This window comes from Passer montanus, unplaced genomic scaffold (genome assembly GCF_014805655.1).
Source record: "Passer montanus isolate IOZ18808 unplaced genomic scaffold, ASM1480565v1 scaffold1, whole genome shotgun sequence".
Classification (NCBI taxonomy): domain Eukaryota; kingdom Metazoa; phylum Chordata; class Aves; order Passeriformes; family Passeridae; genus Passer; species Passer montanus.
Window position 1 is genome coordinate 26,715,957 of NW_024356504.1, and position 20,279 is coordinate 26,736,235.

General features: G+C 43.9%; 1 protein-coding gene across 1 annotated transcript in view; it reads left to right on the forward strand.

Annotated features, from left to right (window-relative positions):
* KIF5C (kinesin family member 5C) overlaps positions 1-20,279 on the forward strand; it is a 72,756-nt gene that overhangs the window by 44,431 nt on the left and 8,046 nt on the right. Inside the window, exons 12-24 of the mRNA XM_039700032.1 lie at positions 1,764-1,939; positions 3,375-3,443; positions 7,180-7,386; positions 8,217-8,363; positions 10,932-11,120; positions 12,786-12,903; positions 13,463-13,539; positions 14,519-14,628; positions 15,418-15,519; positions 16,095-16,155; positions 16,491-16,562; positions 17,070-17,174; positions 20,052-20,268. Of these exons, the coding sequence (XP_039555966.1) occupies positions 1,764-1,939; positions 3,375-3,443; positions 7,180-7,386; positions 8,217-8,363; positions 10,932-11,120; positions 12,786-12,903; positions 13,463-13,539; positions 14,519-14,628; positions 15,418-15,519; positions 16,095-16,155; positions 16,491-16,562; positions 17,070-17,174; positions 20,052-20,268 (1,650 nt within the window). The remainder of the gene's footprint in view (positions 1-1,763; positions 1,940-3,374; positions 3,444-7,179; positions 7,387-8,216; positions 8,364-10,931; positions 11,121-12,785; positions 12,904-13,462; positions 13,540-14,518; positions 14,629-15,417; positions 15,520-16,094; positions 16,156-16,490; positions 16,563-17,069; positions 17,175-20,051; positions 20,269-20,279) is intronic.

Below are 20,279 nucleotides of genomic sequence, written 5' to 3' on the forward strand. Positions count from 1 at the left end.
GATGGATCCTTTTGTTTAAACACCCTCCTCCCCTCCCTGGGTGCTGCTGTTACCCAGCAATGCATTCAAAAGATTATTGATTTCTTGTCTGACCTTGTGCACTCCCATCCTCTGGAAGGATGGAGGCTTTTTACAAAGGGAATGTCCCAGCAATCCCATCTTGGATAACATTCCACCAGCACAGCTGATTCCAGGAATTAAGGATTTATCCTACAAAAGAAAAGGATGGCAGGGAATGGGTGAGCTGAGCATTTCAGCTTCCAGGTGCTCAGTTTTTCTGTGTTTTACAGGCAGGAGGTTCTCATCCAATGAATGAGAAATTACACATTCCTTTTGGGAATATTTAATCCCAAACTGTTTGTCCTGGTGGATCCTCCACAGCCTGAGGAACATTCTAACCAAACCCACCTTTCCTTCCCTGCTCCAAGAGCAAAAAATCAATTCCCATTTCCCTCATTAATAATAGAAAATACCATCAAGCCTTCAGAAATAGGGCAGAAAATCTTTGGAGTCAAGTGCCTTGATAGAGTTGATGCTGCTTGATTTCAAATTCCACTTTTTCCATGGTTTAAGGTGGGGGAAAAAAAATCATCTGCTTAGTTGGCTGTGCTGTTTCTTGCCCTTTTTGTTTTGCTCTGGGGCCTCACTCAGCCTCTCTGGGCTTTGATCTGTTGGTCCTGCTGACCTGTTCCCCTGCCAGTGAGATAAATTGGCAAGAGGAATGGCTGGTGAAGCTTTCAGGAGCTAAAATATTGGAGTTTTTTTCCTGGAAAAGGAAATAACCTTTACCCTTCCCACCCCCTGAGCAATGTGTGCAGCATCCAGGGCCTTCCCCGGCCTCTGGTGAGGGTGGATTTAATTTCTGCCATGAGCAGCTCACCCATCCCTCTTCTCTGAGCCTGTAATTGTAGCCCAGGGCTGTTCCTGAAGGAAATATTCCTTGGGGACAGGGATTTTGTAGGGAATGTGTCTGCTGTGCACAGAAAAACCTCTGGAAGCTGGTGTTTGTGCTGGAATGTGCAAGGTAAAAGTTGAATGTTGTTTTAAAGACGGCTGTGCTGGTCCATCCTGGAGCTGGAAATCCCTGGAGGAAGAGATATTTAAATGGCAGCAGATTTTAGGCTGGAATTTGGGGGGTTTCCCTCCTTTTCTACACCTCTGCTGCAGTCTTTACACCACCACCTTTTTTTCAACCTGCTGCTGGATTTTATTCTTCCAAAACTCCTAAGTTTACACTTTACTTGTTGGTCATGAGACACAAAGAAAATGCTCATTGGAATAGGCAGCTGCAGGTTTTTCTTATTTGTCCTCCTTTTTTTCTTGCTTTCTATGTCAACAACCTTGAAAATTCGTTCAGGGGTAAAAATGGATCCTCTTGTCAAACCTCTATGGCTGACAGAAGTTGCTGTAAAACATTTTCCACAGTTGTGTGTGCTCCTGGGCTGGGATTGAGATCATTTGTCCTTGGTGCCCAGCTGGAGCAGGAATTGTTTTGTGTCCCTGCTCTGTGCACAGAGCTCAGCAACCCTTCATGTGAAGCTCAGAACTGCACACTGAAGCAGCACAGAGCCTGAAACATGGAAAAGATAAACCTGAGGCATCACATGGAGTTTGAATTTCCATGGGATCATCACCCTCATGAGGGTGGCCACCTCCCCACTCCTTTTCCTTGTCATTTGGAGTGGCACAAAGCCCTTCCTTGACCAGGAATGCCCATCCCTGGATTTGGGATTGTAGCATTTTCACGAGCTGTGTCCCTGCAGGAGAAGCTGTGCCCGAGGAGGAGCAGATCAGTGCCAAGGACCAGAAGAACCTGGAGCCTTGTGATAACACCCCAATCATTGACAACATCACCCCCGTGGTCGCCAGCATCTCCACGGAGGAGAAGCAGAAATACGATGAGGAGATCGCCAGTCTCTACAGGCAGCTGGATGATAAGGTGGGAATGTTGGGTTCCGGGTGGGAATGTTGGGTTCCGGGTGGGAATGTTGGGTTCCGGGTGGGAATGTTGGGTTCCAGGTGGGAATGTTGGGTTTGTTGGGTTCCGTGTGGGAATGTTGGGTTCCGGGTGGAAATATTAGATTTCAGGTGGGAGTGTTGGTTTCCAGGTGGGAATGTTGGGTTCCAGGTAGAAATGGACAATTATCACCAAGATTTTTGTATTTTTTGCTCCATTTCCTCTATTTGTGTATTTTCACTCTATTTCCTTTTTTGCTCTGTTCGTGTATTTTTGCTTCTGTTTCTATTGGGAGCTGGAAACCGTTGGAAAATTCCAAATACTGCACAAAAGCAGATCCTGTCAGCTCTCCACACCTTTCCCTGTGCAGACAGTGTTTGGGAGCATTCTCCAGGAAATCAGAACAAAGTTCTCTGATAGTTTTAAGTCCAGGCTTTCCCTTTTCTGAAGTGATTTGTGTGAAATCCCTCAGCAAACTGTAATGTCATCTTGGAGTTACCAGGGGAAAAAAAATCCTAGATTTTTAAGGAAAATACATCCCCTTTTGTTGGTGTGGTTGGAGCTGCAAACACAGCCCAGAGGGGTCATTTATTTATTTCTTTGCACAGCTTGAGGGACATCAGTGGCACTTAAAGCTCTCAGCAATTCCCTTCTCCAGCCATTAAGAGCTTTGGCTTGTGGGAAGAGGAAAAGTGGGGGAGAAAAAGGCCAGAAAAAGCCCATTCACCACCCTGGATGAGAGCAGCAAAAAAAGAAAGGGCAGCTCTCATCATGAATCAATACTCAATTTTAAATTCAGTTGTAATTAGCAGGAAAAAAGCAGAAAAAGCCCAGTGTGTCCTTGCCTGTTAATATGGAGGTTTGGCTGTTTGTGGACACAGAGGAATTGTGTTTAAACCTGAATTTTGATCTCCCTGCTATTGAAAAGAGCAGTTTTCTGTGTGAAATGACAGCTTTTCTCTGATTGCCATCTCCAGCTTTTCCACATTGATCAGGAAAAGGAAAAAAATTCAAAAAAATTCAGTCATTCTTTCACTTTGCTCATCAAAAGCAGCAAAACCCAGTAAATTGTTCTGGAGGGAACTAGCAGCAGGTTTGGGTTTTTCCCTACAAAACATGGGAATAATTTGACACAGGAAATTAGAAGATATTTGATCCCAACAACAGGGATCCCAAACTCAAAACATCATAATTTATAGCAGTGTTGACAGCTTTTACAGCAGAGCTCCATTTATATATATTTTTTATGGTATATTTATGTATATTTACTTATGTCCATTTATTTTTCTTTCCCCTCATACCACTCAAACATACACAAAGTTTTATTCCCCTTTCTTTCCTAGAAAGAGGAAATAAAAAGAGATCAAATGAGAGCTGTGAACAGAAATTAAAGATCTCCACCCCTGTTTCATTGCAGGATGATGAAATCAACCAGCAGAGCCAGCTGGCTGAAAAGTTAAAGCAGCAAATGTTGGATCAAGAGGAGGTAAGAAGCTAAAATAAATAAACCACCCTAAAAAAATCCCTTTATATTCTGCTCCTGAGCCCCTTGTTTAATGATTCTGTCCCAGCTGTTCATATTAACTGGCTAAAATTCAAGTGGAAAAGGTGTCAGCCAGGCTTCAACTTGAAATTTCATCATATTCTCATTAAGCCTTGATAAAAGTCCTTGCAATAACAGTCCCTCCTGCTGGGAAGTGATGCTGGAGGTCCAAGGTAGCAGTGGGGCCAGGATTTTTCACTCCAAATGTGATTTTTGATGTGGCTCTGCCCATTCAGGTTTCCAGACACGATGGACTACAGGCAATTAGAGATTTCCTGATATTAGATTACTAATTATCATTATTTTGGCAATTAGAGACAGCAATCTGTGAGATGGAAAAACCTGATAATTGGTGCTGCCCCAGATTTGCTGTAAAATCTTGGATTGCTCACTTCAAGCTTTAATTGCATCATTTCTGTCCCTAAAATTGGTTTTTGTTGGGTTTAGGATGGGGAACGGGAGCACTAAACTCAGTCATTCCCTTCTGTGAGGAGTTCTGAGGATGCAAAATGGGGCAATAACACCAAATTCCCCAAATGTTGCTGTGGTATTTCTCAGGAATTGCTTTTAGTGTGTATCCAGGCCCTCAGTGAGGGTTTCCAGGGTGTTATTGGAGAAAAAAACAACTATTCATGAACATGTCTGGTATTCATCACTCAGAGTTCACCTGCCCCTCTGGGGACCTGTCCTGGCCAGGGGAATCTCCTGCTTAATTATTTTATTTCATTTCATTTCATTTTATTTTAAGGTGAAGCTCCTCATTCTTTTGCCAAAACTTGATTTGATTTTGATTGCCCTGCACTGCACAGTGCTGCTTGTGACTACATAATAAAATAATAAAATAATAATAATAATAATAATAATAATAATAATAATAATAATAATAATAATAATGTCCTGCTTAATTATTTTATTTTATTTCATTTCATTTCATTTTATTTTAAGGTGAAGCTCCTCATTCTTTTGCCAAAACTTGATTTGATTTTGATTGCCCTGCACTGCACAGTGCTGCTTGTGACTACATAATAAAATAATAAAATAATAATAATAATAATAATAATAATAATAATAATAATAATAATAATAGTAAATGATGCACTTAAAGTGCACTATAATAATAATGGACTTGAAGTGCATTATTATTACATATTTGTAATAATATAATATAATATACACATATTCTATTAATGTGTAAGATTTATTATTACATAACAGTAATAGATGTTATTTTATTATATAATACTACATTACTGTATATACATATATATTATATACTGTATATAATTATAATATTATAATATAAATAATATTATTTTATTACATAATACATTACTGTATTATAATACATTATTGTATTATAATATACAACATGATTATAATGTATTATTGTTATACAATAATATATTATTGTATTATAATGTATTATTATAATGATTTATTTCCTGATGTGCATTATGAGTTTATTGGTGTCACCTCACTTCTCCCCTCCTTTTCCCATCCCTTTTCTCACCCGAGGCTGATTTCCCTCGCAGCTGTGCCTTGGTTTTGGGGTGATCTCCCTCCCTCCTGTTTGGGGCACAATTATTCCTCACCCTCTCTGTTCCAGGGCCACCTCTGGAAGATCAATCAGGTTTTCAGTGCCCATTTCCCCCTTTTTTTTTGCACATTCCTCGTCCAGCTTTGCTAAACTCCAAAATGTCTGCAGCTGGTGCTGTCCAGAGCCCTTTTCTGCCTGGTCCCAGCTCTTGTGCAGCCCTTCCCTGGCAAGGAGAAGGTTTAATAATATTGATATTATAATCAAATTTTATTATTCAAGGTGTTTCCCCACATCAGCTGTCCCTGCTCTCCCCTGGAGATGTGATGAGCTCACTGATCCACCAGCAGCTGCCTCCCTCTGCTCCCCCTAATTAACCAACCCTTGTTTGATGAAGCTTGATGAAGCCAGCAGGTTAATTATAAACCTGAGGCTGATTTTGGGGGTTTTTGGTGCCTTTTCACCTCTGGCTGCTGCATCAGGTGGGTGTTCTGGGGGATTCTGGAGATTCCATCCCAGGTGGAACAGATCCATGGAGGGCTGCAGCTGTGGGCCTTTTCCCCTTGCTCACAGCTCATCTTTATTGGTTTTTTGGTGGTTTTTGAAAGCCTTGCTCCATTTTCCCACACAATATCAGCCAGAATCTCCTTGTTCATGCTGCAGGTGATGCTCAGCACTTCTTGAGGGCATGGCGACGTTCACACAGAACATTTCTGAAGTAAATGTAAACAATAGCTCCATCTGTGTTTAGCAGGAAGATGATTTGAAGCTATTTTGTTGGTTAAATATTTACATGCCATCTGGCTGTGGCAATCCAATGGCTTTTTCCATACCGTGAGTGCACTTCTGAGGCTGCAGCATTACCAGGCAGATAAATTTCCTTTACATCTGAGTCCTCCCTGGGCACGTGCCAGCCTCCAGAGCTGCCTGCCTGCTTTCCTGCTTTCCACAAGCACTCTGAGCCAAAAAAAGGCTATTTCTTCTGGGACATTCTGCTTTTTGGGTGGTCTGCTTGAGAGAAGTGGGGTTTTTTTCGCTGGGGTCTCACTGAGCTGCTGGGTGGGCAGATCAGGAGAAATCCACTCTGAACACTTCAGCAGAGAAGGTTTTATTCCACTGTCTTCAATATTAAACCAATCCATAATCCATATTTCTTGGGAAGGAGTGAATTCTGTGAAAGAATGCCCAAACTTTGCTGTTGGGATGAGCATGAGGCCCTCCCACATCTCCTGCACTGGTTTTATCTGTTGCAATTCCCTGTCTGATGTTTTTGTGCCATGTCAAGGCCTGGTTTTGTTATGGTTCTTGAAAGTGCAGTATTAGCAATAAATGTTAGGTGTCACTTTTATTTATTTCCACATCATCCTGCAGTGCAGGGCTGCTGGTGGGGCTGGGGTTGTGCTGAGGACACCACAGCTGCATTTTCAAAGCTTTAACATCTCACTGAGCATTGCTTCAAGGGCAAGGGACAGTGACCTCCCACAATCACTGAAACCTCGGCAGCAAGCAAACAGTAAATTTCAGAAGTTTTCCAGCTTGAAAACACTCACTAAAGTGTGTGTGAAGTCAGTATTTTCTTCTGAGATTAATATTTTCCCTCAGCAAACAGGAGCAGCTAATCTGTCCTCAGCATCGTCCTTCAGATGATAACAGAGAATAATCGTCTTAGGTTTGCTTATCAAACTATTTCTGAGAAGCCACGAGGTCTTTGAGGCTGCCTCAGAGAGCTCTTTTCCCCCAGCTCAGCTCAGAGCCCTGAGCCTCTGGTGGAACATTTGACTTTGTGGGATTTTTATTTTTTTTTTTGGTCTGGGCTGCAGCACTGGATTGAGGGCAGCAAATGTCTTTGGAGCTCTGATACTGCTTAAAGTCAGTTTCTCTGCCTCGGTCTTGGGTCATAATGGGATTTGATGAAGATTTTTCTCATTGAAGTTCAGAGCTTCTTTTTGTGCTTCCTTCAAATGCTTTTATGCTGGAACTGCTGCTGTTTCCAGGATTTCTCCCCTCCTGCACGCACGATTTGTGCTCACTCTTTTTTCCCCTCTTTGCCTGTTTTTCCCCTCTTTGCCTGTTTTTCTCCCTTTCAACATTGCCTTTTGAAGGAGTTTTTGGGTCACTTAATGCCGCTGTGATATTCCTCCCCAGCTTTTGGCCTCCACGAGGAGGGATTACGAGAAGATCCAGGAGGAGCTGACCCGACTCCAGATCGAGAACGAGGCGGCCAAGGATGAAGTGAAGGAGGTGCTCCAAGCCCTGGAAGAGCTGGCTGTCAATTATGACCAGAAATCCCAGGAGGTGGAGGACAAAACCAGGACCAACGAGCAGCTGGCAGATGAGCTGGCCCAGAAGAGTGTAAGAGCAACTTGTTCATCCTCTTGGTTCTCTCCTTGCACCCCAAATATTCCCAAAGGGCTTCCCAGAAACCTGCTGGAGTCACCATCTCTTCCCTGTCTTAATTAAACAACGAAATTAAGGGAATTCAGAAGCTGCTCTGAGGAAGTTGGTGGCAGATTGTGGCTCTTGCAGCAAGAGACTGGATGTGAGAAGTGGCCATCCTGTGTTTTGGGTATTTAAAAGCTGTATTTTGCCAAGAGAGCTGTGAAAATCTGCCTCATGCAAATGGCAGAGTTTTGTGGTTTGCTGGACGCTGTGCTGTGGAGCTGGGATTTTACAGGGAGCCAGGGGATCTCAAGGAAGGAATCAGGAAAAAAAAAATTAATCGGCTTTTTCAGCTCTGATGTGTCCTGATCTTAAGCAAAAAATGGGATCTGAGCAAAATCAAGACTGGTTTAGTAGCTTAAAACATCTTTTTCCCTTAATTCATTACACCAACTTAAGGAGCTGTTGTTAACAGATCTGTTTCATTAAAGACTTTGTTATCTCCCCCAGTAAACCAGATTACCACAAAATCCATTGGAAAAAATTGAATTTTCTATCCCTCTCTACCTATTTCTCTGTGATTATCCTCCTTTGATGTATTATGCAAATCAGATTCTTAGCGGATTTGCTACATTTAATAGATCTAAAGTAGCCTTTGGTGGCAAGTGAGTTGTGAAAGTGGATTATGCCAAGGTGGAAGTGGATGTGTCACTACATTGTGCCAGCAAGCATGAGGAAAATGCCCCATGAAAACTGCCCAGCCTGCAGGGGGGAGGGTAATTCTTGTTTTTAAACTTTTCCAGAGTGCCCTGACAGCGACCCAGAGGGAGCTGGGCCAGCTGCAGGAGCTCAGCAACCACCAGAAGAAGAGAGCCACAGAAATCCTGAACCTGCTGCTGAAGGACCTGGGGGAGATCGGGGGAATCATCGGCACCAACGACGTGAAAACTGTGCGTGGGCTTTGTGCTTTGTGCTTTGTGCTTTCCCAGCTCCTCCCGCAGGGAATCACCCCAGCAAAGCAGGGAGTCCCACAGGGGCTTTGCCTTGGGAGGGGCTTAAAGCTCTTCTGGTTCCAAATCCCCTGCCTGGGACAGGGACACCTTCCCCTTTCCCAGGTTATTCCACCCTGTTCTGAGCACTGCCAGGGATCCAGGGGCAGCCCCAGCTGCTCTGGCAATTCCAGCCCAGCCAGGAATTCCCAGTTCCCAATGTCCCACCCATCCCTGCCCTCTGGCAGTGGGAGCCATTCCCTGGCTCCTGTCCCTCCATCCTTGTCCCCAGTCCCTCTGCAGCTCTCCTGGAGCCCCTTCAGGCCCTGCCAGGGGCTCTGAGCTCTGCCTGGAGCCTTCCCTTCTCCAGGGGAGCATTCCCAGCTCTCCCAGCCTGGCTCCAGCCCTGGGAGCATCACAGATGTGGAATATGAGGATCCAGCAGTTCTTGTCCCAGGACATTCTGTGTAAATCCTGGCTGAGCACACAGGGGGACACTGCAGAGCTTTTTGTCTGGCTGGGAGTGATGCCCAGTAAAGGCTGACCTAGAACAGAGACCAGACAGAGCTAAAGAATACAGCAGGGATTGCTCCAAGGATCTCCTCCATGGATGCACCTCGGGCAGCACCAGAGCCCAGCCAGGGCTGCCCCCAGGATGAACCCAAATGGCCCCAAAATGCACGAGCGCTGCCGGGGTCTCTCCCTGGGCTCAGCTCTGCTCCATGTGCACATTGCAGTTCAGTGGCCAACCCCAGCTGCAGCCCCTGCAGTCCCACCCTGCTTGTTTTTCTCTCTGCAGCCCACGGGCTTTGTGCTCCTGGCCTGGGATTGGGATCATTTGTCCTTGGTGCCCAGCTGGAGCAGGAATTGTTTTGTGTCCCTGCTCTGTGCACAGAGCTCAGCAACCCTTCATGTGAAGCTCAGAACTGCACACCAAAGCAGCACAGAGCCTGAACAATAGAAAAGATAAACCTGAGGCATCAGGAGAGGCTCAGTGCCTGAGCTCACAGCCCCCACAGTTATTCCCAGCTCAGTTTTTGGGGCCAGAGCCCATCTAGGAGTCACTGAACTGATTAATGGGAGGTCTGAATTCCCCCCAAAACTACACACACATAGCCCAACTCCTTCCCTCGCTGGCATGACCCAGAATTCCCAGCATATGAAAATACTGGCTTCTGAGGTGGCCAATTTTTGATCTGAATTTTGGTGCACATTTTGGCTAGCCCTGCTTTGAGGTTTGCCTTTGGCTCTGTGTGGTTTGAGGATACAGTAGAGGAGGTGGCTGCTCACTTTGTCACGTTTGCAGAAGAACAAAATGATGATTTCAGAGAAAATATTTGTATTGTCATTGTTAAATGGCAGCGATGGAAGCTTTCCATGGCCTGGAAAAATCTCCTTGGTGGTGTTAATGCCATCCTTGTCTGTTTAAATCCACATGAAAAAATAGCAGTGGTTGAAAAGTGGCTAATTACATTTTTGAGATGTACGAACATTTTTGTTACTTTTAGTTCACTTTTTGTTGAGGTCCTGCCAAGGCTCTCAGGCCAGCAGCAGCTCCAGCCTGTCCTGCTGCAGAGGACACAATCCCTGCTGTCCCTGTGGTGCTGCAGCCTGCAGCCTTTGGAGATGTCACAGCAGCCTCTGGTGGCCGTAGGAGCAGGGACTGGGAGAGGGAATCTTTGAGATGGAGGCAGAGGCAGTTTGGTACAGGTTTTTGTAGGAACTGAGATGTCAGCACTTCAGGGGACAGCTGCCAGTGGAAATCAGGCCAGACTGAGGAGCGTTTGAGAATAATTTCAAATTTGTTGGCAATTAGCATCTTCTCCAAATGTGTCTAAGCTCAGAGCAGACTGAACATTTTGGAAGATGTGTCATTTTTCAGGATTTTGGGGAGAAGAAGCAGCACATGTTCCCTTCCCCTTGGCAGTGCTGGGAAAAAAGGGGAAGCAGATGAAGTTGAGCTGTGTTACTGTTCAGGGAGAACCTGCACAGCTCCTCAGCTGGAAGGGACCCACAGGATCGTGGATCCAGCTCCTGGTCCCACACAGACACCCCAAAATCCCACCCTGAGCATCCCTGGAGCACTGTCCAAACCCTCCTGGAGCTCTTGGGAATGTGCCCATTCCCTGGGGAGCCTGGGCAGTGCCAGTACCCTTTGGGGAAGAGCCTTTTTCTGATTTCCATCCTAATGCCTGGGTATGATATCCATTCACACAAATGTGAAATATACAAATAAGTAAAAATAAAATACGTAAGATAAAAGGACAAATCAAGCCAAAAATTCTGAAGGAAGATGTCTCCTTGATATAATAAGCACTCATTGCTTTGTGAAGGGTCCCAATTCTGATTTTTTTGTCTTTCAAATATGAGTTTTAAGTTTTCAGAAGCGACTTATGCTCTTCTCCCCTGCTCCAAACTCTCTTTCTAAAATGACCCCTGGCCTGTAAAACCATGCCAAACCCCAGGCCCAGCCGCCGGGCTGGCTCCCAGGGCAGGAGAAGCTCTGGGTGCGAGCAGCCGTGTGCTCAGTTGGCAGATGTGAACGGCGTGATCGAGGAGGAGTTCACCATGGCCCGGCTCTACATCAGCAAGATGAAGTCGGAGGTGAAGTCGCTGGTGAACCGCAGCAAGCAGCTGGAGAGCGCCCAGATGAACTCCAACAGGAAGATGAACGCCAGCGAGAGGGAGCTGGCGGCCTGCCAGCTCCTCATCTCCCAGGTGGGTCTGCTCCTGCCTTCTGCAGGCCCTGCTGGCCCTGCCAGCCTCCTTCCCCATGGAATGTGCGTGCCAGCAGGGAGGAACGGGCCTTGTGGAGCGCAGCAGCGTGGCCTCGTGGGTCTTGTGTTGTCTGCTCTCTTTGCTCCCTGTCATAGTTGAGGCTGGGACAATACGAAGAAACACGCTTTGTTTTCAGAATGGAGCTGTTCAAACTGTTTTTGTTATGTATTTTTTATTATTTATATTTTGTACATTCTTACGAAGCTCCTAAGTTTAGTCGTTGGCCACAAGAAACAAAGTGCTCACTGGAATAGGCAGCTGCAGGTTTCTCTTATTTATCCTTCTTTCTTTCTTGGTTTCTGTGTCAATGACCTTGGTAGAAAATTCTTTTAGGGGTAAACATGGATCCTCTTGTCAGTCTTCTCCGTGGCTCACAGAAGTTGCTGTAAAACATCTTCCACACCTCTCTGTCCTGGTTTAGGGCAAATCTGGGAGAAAAACTCCAAAGGGGTTCCTTTAGAAAGTAGATTTAAGTGGTCCCTCCCCCACGTGGTTTGGGAAAAGATTTCCTTGGAGAAAAGTGGAAAAAACCTGTTCATTTAACAGGCAAAGCATTGACCAGCACAAAAAATCAACACTATTAAACAATAAAACCTCTTGCCACTCCAAAAGAGATGACAAACTCAGAAAGTCCCCTTGGTGGGCTGTAGCTTGGCTCACTCAATCTCTTATCAGAAAATGTTCTACTCAATCTTTTTAATTAAGATGCAATCATCCAGACTATCTTAATTTTTATCCTCAATTGGGATCCAGCTCTATCTGTCACAGGTGGAGCTGTGCAAGTATTTCCTGGGTGAATAAACAGGGGAAATAAGAGAGGATTGGTGTAAAACCAGTGGCATTTGTGGCCAAGCCCTGGGTTTCCATGGGGTACTTTTTGAAAGAAAATGAGTCAAAATTGTAGTGTGTCTGTTGCTAAAAACATTTTAATCTCAAGCTCTGTCAAGGGAAATATAGGCTGGATATTAGGAAAAAGCTTTTACGGAGTGATAAAGTTCTGGAATGGTTTGCCTGGGGGAGATGGTGGAGTCACCATCCCTGGATGTGTTTAACAGAGCCTGGATGTGGCACTGGGTGCCAGGTTTAGTTGAGGTGTCAGGAAACAGGTTGAACTCGATGATCTTGAAGGTCTCTTCCAACCTTGTGATTCTGTGTGTGTGATTTTGGGTGTTTTCACTACAAACTTTGCTGTTTTCTATTTACCCATAAGCCCTTCTAGTTCAAGGTTGTTGGCCAGAACCAAACCAGCAGGATGGCTGGGGAGAGTCCATCTGAGCTTTTGCAGGCTGAAGATCCCAAAGCCACCTCGAGGCTGGTGCTTTTAAAAACCTGCTGTGCTGCTGGTTTAACACCAATCAGGAGCTTCCAGGGATGTTCTGGGATTACTGCCTGAATTCCAAATTAGGCTACTAAGTGAAACTCTGAAAACACAGCCTGCTTTGACCTCTTAGCTCCTTCCCAGCCATTCTGCTGTGAGTTCTCCCAGTCATCCCCTCTGGATGTGGAAGTTCTGTTTCCTCCCCTTTTCGGTGGGACAGCTGTCCCTGAGCTGCCAGGGCACGGCCGTGCTGCTCCCCTCTCACTGCTGTTCCTTGTCTTTTGAAGCACGAAGCAAAGATCAAATCCCTGACAGACTACATGCAGAACATGGAGCAGAAGAGGAGGCAGCTGGAGGAGTCCCAGGACTCCCTCAACGAGGAGCTGGCCAAGTTACGTGCTCAAGGTACAGCCCTGGGGCTTGGCATTCCTGTCTTGGGAGACTCAGTTTTGTGTCTTAGAGAAAAACTATAAAACCCCACACAGATCCTTTACCAAACAGCACCAATCACTCTTGCTGAATGTTCTGTAAAATATACAAAAATATTTCTGTAAAATAAGGATTTGTCTAAATTTCAGTGGTCCCTCATTCCAAACAAAACTGCTTCCCTCAGATGGGCACAAGTTGTGTCTTTCCCAGCTGACTTCATTTTTAAGGTTTGCTTGGCTTTCCCCGCCCAATTTAATGTGGAAAATGTGCAGGTATCAAAAGGAGCTCTTGTAGCTTTGCTAAGCTCCTGGGTTATATCAATTTATAACAGCCTTAAAATCATTCTGGATTTCTGCACGAGGGATTTTCCCTCTCTGAGGGAGCAGCAGGTGGGGACAAGACTTTGTAATTTTTAAAAAATTTTTTATCATCTCCTGCATTGTTAGAACAGAATCTTTACTCCATCTCCTGGAATAAATTAAATTTATTGAAAAATCTAAAATATAAAATAAAAACTGTCTCCATCTTTAAACAGAAAAAATGCACGAAGTCAGCTTCAAGGACAAGGAGAAGGAGCACCTGACACGACTCCAGGATGCCGAGGAGATGAAGGTAGCTTGGCACAGTGGAAATTTTGAGGGAATTTCTTGGTGAGATTGTTCATTGGGGTGGAATTTTGTCTTCCTGTTCACGTGGCAAAAAATTAAATTGATTCACCTCTGTGTTACACTAATTTTTTGCTGCTGGAGCTGTGCTGAAGTCAATTTGCTCAGTAGTGAATGAGGCTGCTGGGGTTAATATCATTTAGGTACTTATAAATTTGATTTTAAAAGAGGCTACTTCCCCAGTGTTTGGCTGGAATTCGGATTATCTCCTGGAAATAATAATAAAATATATAAATGTGTTTTCTGGTATTTTTCCTTCGGAATGCCAGGAAATGTTTGCAATAATGAGTCGTGCTGATGGGGTTGCACGTTGCAGACAAGGAAAAATACAGTTTTACAAGGACAGTGATAGAAGTTTGCCAGCTGCAGAACTTTTCCCTCCATCATAAACATTTTAAGCAGTTGTAAAGTGATTAAAGCAGTTGTGATTAAAGTGCTTGTACTTTACAGCTCCAAGGAAAAAAGCAGTTTGTGTTAGCAGTCTAAAGACATAAATTGAGTTTTTCCTGTTGCTTGAGGCGTATTTACTCCTAGAGTTTAAATTTAAATAACAATTTCAATAGCAGGGCTGTGGATAAACAATTCTCAGAGGTTTGGGTTTTATTTCTGTCACAGGTAGAGCTGTGCAAGTATTTCCTGGGTGAATAAACAGGGGAAATAAGAGAGGATTGGTGTAGAATCAGTGGCATTTGTGGCCAAGCCACAAATAGGTTTTCATGGGGTACTTTTTGCAAGAAAATGAGTCAAAATTGTTGTACATCTGTTGCTGAAAAGGTTGGATGAGCAGGCCCAGAGTTCGGTGATGACAGAAGGAAATGCCAGGCAGACTCCTGACTGGATTTTGTGGTTCCCCTCAAATGCAGAGGCTGGGGAGGAGGGAGCTGTGTGTCCCTGGGTGGCTCTGATTCCCTGCTCTGTGCTTGCAGAAGGCTCTGGAGCAGCAGATGGAGAGCCACAGGGAAGCCCACCAGAAGCAGCTGTCCAGGCTGAGGGATGAGATCGAAGAGAAGCAGAAAATAATTGACGAAATCAGGGAGTAAGTTCACCCTCCCCGTCCCTCCTCTGGCCTGGGATGTTTGGGCTTGGCTTTGTTAGGTTTGATTGATGCTTCTTTGCAAGTTCTGTCCTTACACGCAGCAGCCAACCCTGTAATTATTTTGCAGGCTGGATTACAGTGCCTTATTCTTTATTGGGGAGCTTTAACAAGGCCATAAAAATTATAGAGTTTTGAAAAAAGGGTGATGTTGCACCTGCAGGTCAGGAGGTGAGAGGAGCTTGGGGCAGAGCAGGTTTTAAAGGATCGTGGGATCATTTGGGTTGGAAAATCCTTTAAGGTCATTGAGTTCACCACTGAACCACATCCCCAGGAAGGTTTTGAGATTCTCACAGCAGCCAGTCCTGCCCCGACCATCGGAGAGTGACTCCAACAGCTCCTATTTTCACACATTTCTATATTTTTTCCTCACACACCAATGTGACTCTGCTAGGCTTTCCTCCTGTGTTCTTCCTTTTCTAAAATCTAGGCATTATTTTATCATATTTATTGTGTACGGACAAAGATTAATTGTAGGGAAATGAGGAAGCAAGGCAGAAAGATGCCAATAACAATTTGGGTCCTCCTCTAAGGCAAACAAAACAAACCACTGAATTTAGCTCTCCAATATTTTAAAATAATGTCCTCCAGGTTCTTCATGCTTCATTTCTTCCAGAGTTATTCAGTAGAGAGTTACAGCTTTACTTTTCCTCTGCCCAATCCCATTTTGTTTGTGGAGATTTTCCCTCCCTTCCTCCTGAGCTGGGCTGACTTTTCCTTTCACATTTCCAGCATGAACCAGAAGCTGCAGCTGGAACAGGAGAAGCTGAGTGCTGATTATGATAAATTAAAAATTGAGGACCAAGAAAGAGAAATGAAACTGGAAAAGCTCATGTAAGTGCACAGTTTGGTATCCCTGAACCTCTTCACGTGTGGAAAATGTGCTAGGGAGAGGGATTTGTGTCAGAGTATTCACACTGAAAATATAATTTTAGTAGCAAAGTCAGCAGGAGCTACTAATAAATAATTACCAATTACTTTCTATTTTTATATCACAGGCTTTTCAATAGTGGCTTTGATCACTACCAAAAAGAGATCATTAGAGCTCTGATTTTATGAAATATCCCAGCAAACCTTAAATCTCTAATTCCTTAATACACAGCAAAACAAGCATGAAAGAAGTTGGGAATTTGTTGTGGAGTTTCTTGACTTTTTTTGGGGTTTTAAATCAGATGTTTGAGTAAAAGCCTTTCCTGGAAACGAGAGAGAAAAATCCCAAGTGTGGACACAAAGATGGAAGTGGTGACTCAGTCTTTCCAAGTGATAAAATTGGATATTTGGGGCAGTGAAAAGCATAATTAGAGATGTGCAATTTGCTGCCACCTGCAGATGTGCTGCTCCAGGTGGATGCTGTTGATTCTCCTTTGTTTTTTGTGATTGATTTTTGTTTCATGTTGTGATCTTTCCAGCCTCCTTAATGATAAAAGGGAACAAGCAAGAGAAGACCTTAAAGGGCTGGAGGAAACAGTGGTAGGCCTTAATTACACTTTATTCAGCTTTTCCCTCTCTATCTGTACACCCTGGTGATACATATTTTAATTTTTGAGTAAACAGCTTTGAACTACCTAAATTAAAATTTAAAAAGGTTGGTTTTACCAGGTTGGATAAATTGTTCTCTTCAGTGTGGTTTTGGGGCTGGGTGGGGTTTATTTTGTGCATTCACAGTGATTCATAGAGAGAAAATCCAAAGTTCTTTTCTCCTCTTACCAACTCAAACCCAAGGAGAACTTTTACACCAGAGCATCTACTGTGTCCTAGTCATTTGTGCTTTTCTAAAAATTATTGTTTTGTTATTTTTATTCCAGGCAAGAGAGCTCCAGACTCTTCACAATCTGCGCAAGCTGTTTGTCCAGGATCTTACCACCCGTGTTAAAAAAGTAAAGCTCTGCTCTTTTAAACCCAAATCTTCTCTTTTTCCCCAGTATTCTTGTGATTTGCTGGAAGCCTTTAGTGCATGCATTTACAAAATGGGATAATGTCTTTTTAGTATCAGTGAGAAACAAGATTAAAGATGTTGTGATGTTTATCAGCTTTTATTTGGTCCTAATTTGATAAGGAAAATGTTGGTGGGTGAGGGAAGTGAATTTATCCAGTGCAGTTCAGCTACAAAATTCTCAAAGATGATGACCTTCAGAAATTATTTAGTATAACTTGATTTTCCTATTCAAGATCCCCCCATAATTGTTCAGTAAAAATAGATTGGGGTTTTTTTTGTGTAAGGTGAAATGCAATTCTTAAAAATCAAACAAAGACTTAAAATAATTTCTCTTAAATCTGGGGCTCTGTAAGACTTTTTTGCCTTTGGGGAGCTCAAATTTCCAAGGAGCTGAACTTCCCCTTGAGTTAGTGCCTGGCTTTGCTGAGTGTTGCAATTTTGTGTGCAGAGTGTTGAACTGGATAGTGATGATGGAGGTGGAAGCGCGGCGCAGAAGCAGAAAATTTCCTTTCTTGAGAACAACCTGGAACAACTTACAAAGGTTCACAAACAGGTAAAGGTTCTTTTCTCCTCCTTTCCCCTCCTTTCCCTTCCTCCATCAAAAAATGCACTTTTTTAATATTTACAAGGGTAATTTTGGAAGGTAACTTGTCTGAGGAAAAGCTACCCACTAAACTCCTTGGAACTGGGAGCTAGAGCTGCTCTTCCCACTCTCTGTACTTCTAGGAATGTGGTAAATAAGGAAGTTTTTTCCTATGAAAATAGATCGGTTTTGGCACTAGGAAATACATAAAAATAGCTGTTTTCTGGATGGATTGTGCATCCCCAATTTGACTCGTGGCCTGAAGCTGCTCAGAGGCACCCTGGAGGTGGTTGGAGTGGATTCAACCAGCAGAGTTTTCAGTGAAAACAATGGAATTGGGGTTTTCTGTGCAGCTGAAGGGCTGGTGCCTCCCTGGGGTGCCAAGGTTGGTCATTTCTGGGCTGGTCCATTTGTGTGTCGTCCCTCCTTCATGGAATTCCAGTTTCATACAATCCCAGATCTGGAATTAAAGCTCATCCAGTCCTATCCCACGTGGGAATCCAGTCCAGCCCATCCAGTCCCATGTCCCACACCTTCCACTGTCCCAGGCTGCTCCAAGCCCTGTCCAGCCTGGCCTTGGATACTTCCAGGGATCCAGGGCCTCCCCACCTTCACAGGGAAGGATTTCTCCCTGAAATCCCTCTCCCACTATGCTGAAGCTGTGTGCCACTGTTCAGGTGCACAACACAAAGCACTAAAGCTGTTTTGATTTCTTTTTTGAGCAGTGGCATGACAGTGTGCACTGCACTCTCCTGAACTGTATTAGTGACCCACACTCCCAGATTTGCTTTAATTATTTCTGTGGAAGTGCCCAAAGAGCAGGAAGTGCTGGACTGTGACAAGTGTCTGCTAAGGTTTGGGGTTTTCAGATTCCCAGGGAACAGATGGTTTCAAGACCTACTTTCTAAATGTGGAAACTGGGACATGTTCGGAGTGGTTTTTCTTTTACCATTTTGCCTTTTTTTTGCACTCGTTTCATGCATCTGCTGGCTTTCAAATGTGGATTTTTATAGCTCTCATTAGCGTGTATTTACTCAAAATCAACTTGGAATCCACATCTTGTAGGAAACTTTCAGAGAAAAGTGACATTGGACTTGATACCATCCTGCTTGAATTTTGTATCACAGCTATTTCACACAACAAGGGTTCAGCACTTGCAGAAAAAGCACATTGTGACAATGTTTTTTTAGCTTGTTTGTGTTTTTCTCCAGCACTAAGCCTGGCCCAGCAGGTGTAAAATGCTCTGATTGTTAAACAACGTGTGAATGTCAGGACATGCTGTTGCTTTGCTGCATTATTAATGTGGTTGTTAATCCACTTTTAGCTCGAGAAAAAGGAGAATCACTCCTTTGGAGCAGATTTCTGTTGACTTCCAGCAGTGGTGTAATCTGTTCAGTAGAAATTGTGCTGGCTTTTCTGCCCATTTGGATCAGTTTTGTGTTTATTAAAAATCAATCCTCTCTTGGCTGTTGCTGCATGGGAGGTCAGATGTGATTTGTATCATTGATAGACCTTGCTCAGGTTCATGTTAAACTGAGGAGGTGCACGAATTCAAAGTTGCCTATAATCATTATATTTGTAGTTGCAGGCCTAAAAGTGATTTCTTAGTGAAGTTCCCAGTTTTCCCACATGGCTGAGTAGGGAACACAGAGGTGAACACATCAGAACCACTGGAAATTATGCACTTGGGGTGATCCCTGGTGTTGTCTGTAAAACTATTATTTTAAAATAATGAGGTGATCGAGGATTTGCAAAATCCTGGAAATTTCTCTGTTCTGCTGCAGTTTTGGATGTGTAGAGAAGCAAATCTGGCTGTCAAGTGCTTTGCAGTAGCAGGGCTGGTCCTGGAGTCCTCATCTTTCAGGATCAGCTCTGTGGAATCTTGCTGAATGGAATAAACTCTATTTTTCTTTGCTCTTTCTGGACAGTTTAAATGAATATCACTCCTCAGCCAGAGAAGTGAATTTTATGAGTAAAACTGAGCTTGGATGATGCTCTCAGGCACAGGGTGGGATTGTTGGGGTGCCCTGTGTGGGGTAAGGAGCTGGACTTGATCCTTGTGAGTCCATTCCAGCTCAGGACATTCTAAATTTCTATTTAACCTAGGATTTTTACATAAATTTCTGGAATAAACCTGTTTTATTTTAGTACATGACATATGGAGAGCATGGTGGTGTTTTCTCTCTCCTCATGAGGGGACTTTTCCTGCCATTTTTCTGAGGAGATTTTTGTCGCTTTCTTTTGAACTTGTGGGTCCATTCCAGCTCAGGACATTCTAAATTTCTCTTTAAACTAAGATTTTTTACATTAATTTCTAGAAGGAATTGATTTAATTTTAGTACATGGGACATGGAGAGCAACCAGTGGCATTTCCACTCTCCTCATGAGGGGAGTCCTCCCGCCATTTCTCTGAGGAGATTTTTGCTGCTTTCTTTTGACCTTGTGGGTCCATTCCAGCTCAGGACATTATAAATTCCTCTTTAAACTAATATTTTTACATTAATTTCTAGAGGAAACCTGTTTAATTTTAGTACACGAGGTGTGTAGAGCAACCAGTGGCGTTTTCTCTCTTGTCATGAGGGGACTTTTCCCGCCATTTCTCTGAGGAGATTTTTGCCACTTTCTTTTCACCTTGTGGGTCCATTCCAGCTCAGGACATTCTAAATTTCTCTTTAAACTAAGATTTTACATTGATTTCTAGAATAAATCTGTTTCATTTTAGTACATGACGTATGGAGAGCATGGTGGCGTTTCCTCTCTGTGAGGCAGCTTTCCCGCCATTTCTCTGAGGAGATTTTCTCCCCTTTCTTTTGACCTCCTTTAATTTTGCCTGGCTTTCCCCCACAGCTGGTACGTGATAATGCAGATCTTCGTTGCGAGCTTCCTAAGCTGGAGAAACGCCTTCGAGCTACGGCAGAGAGAGTTAAGGCCCTGGAGAGTGCACTGAAGGAGGCCAAGGAAAACGCCATGCGCGACCGCAAGCGCTACCAGCAGGAGGTGGATCGCATTAAGGAGGCCGTGAGAGCCAAAAACATGGCCCGGAGAGCACACTCTGCCCAAATTGGTGAGGACATG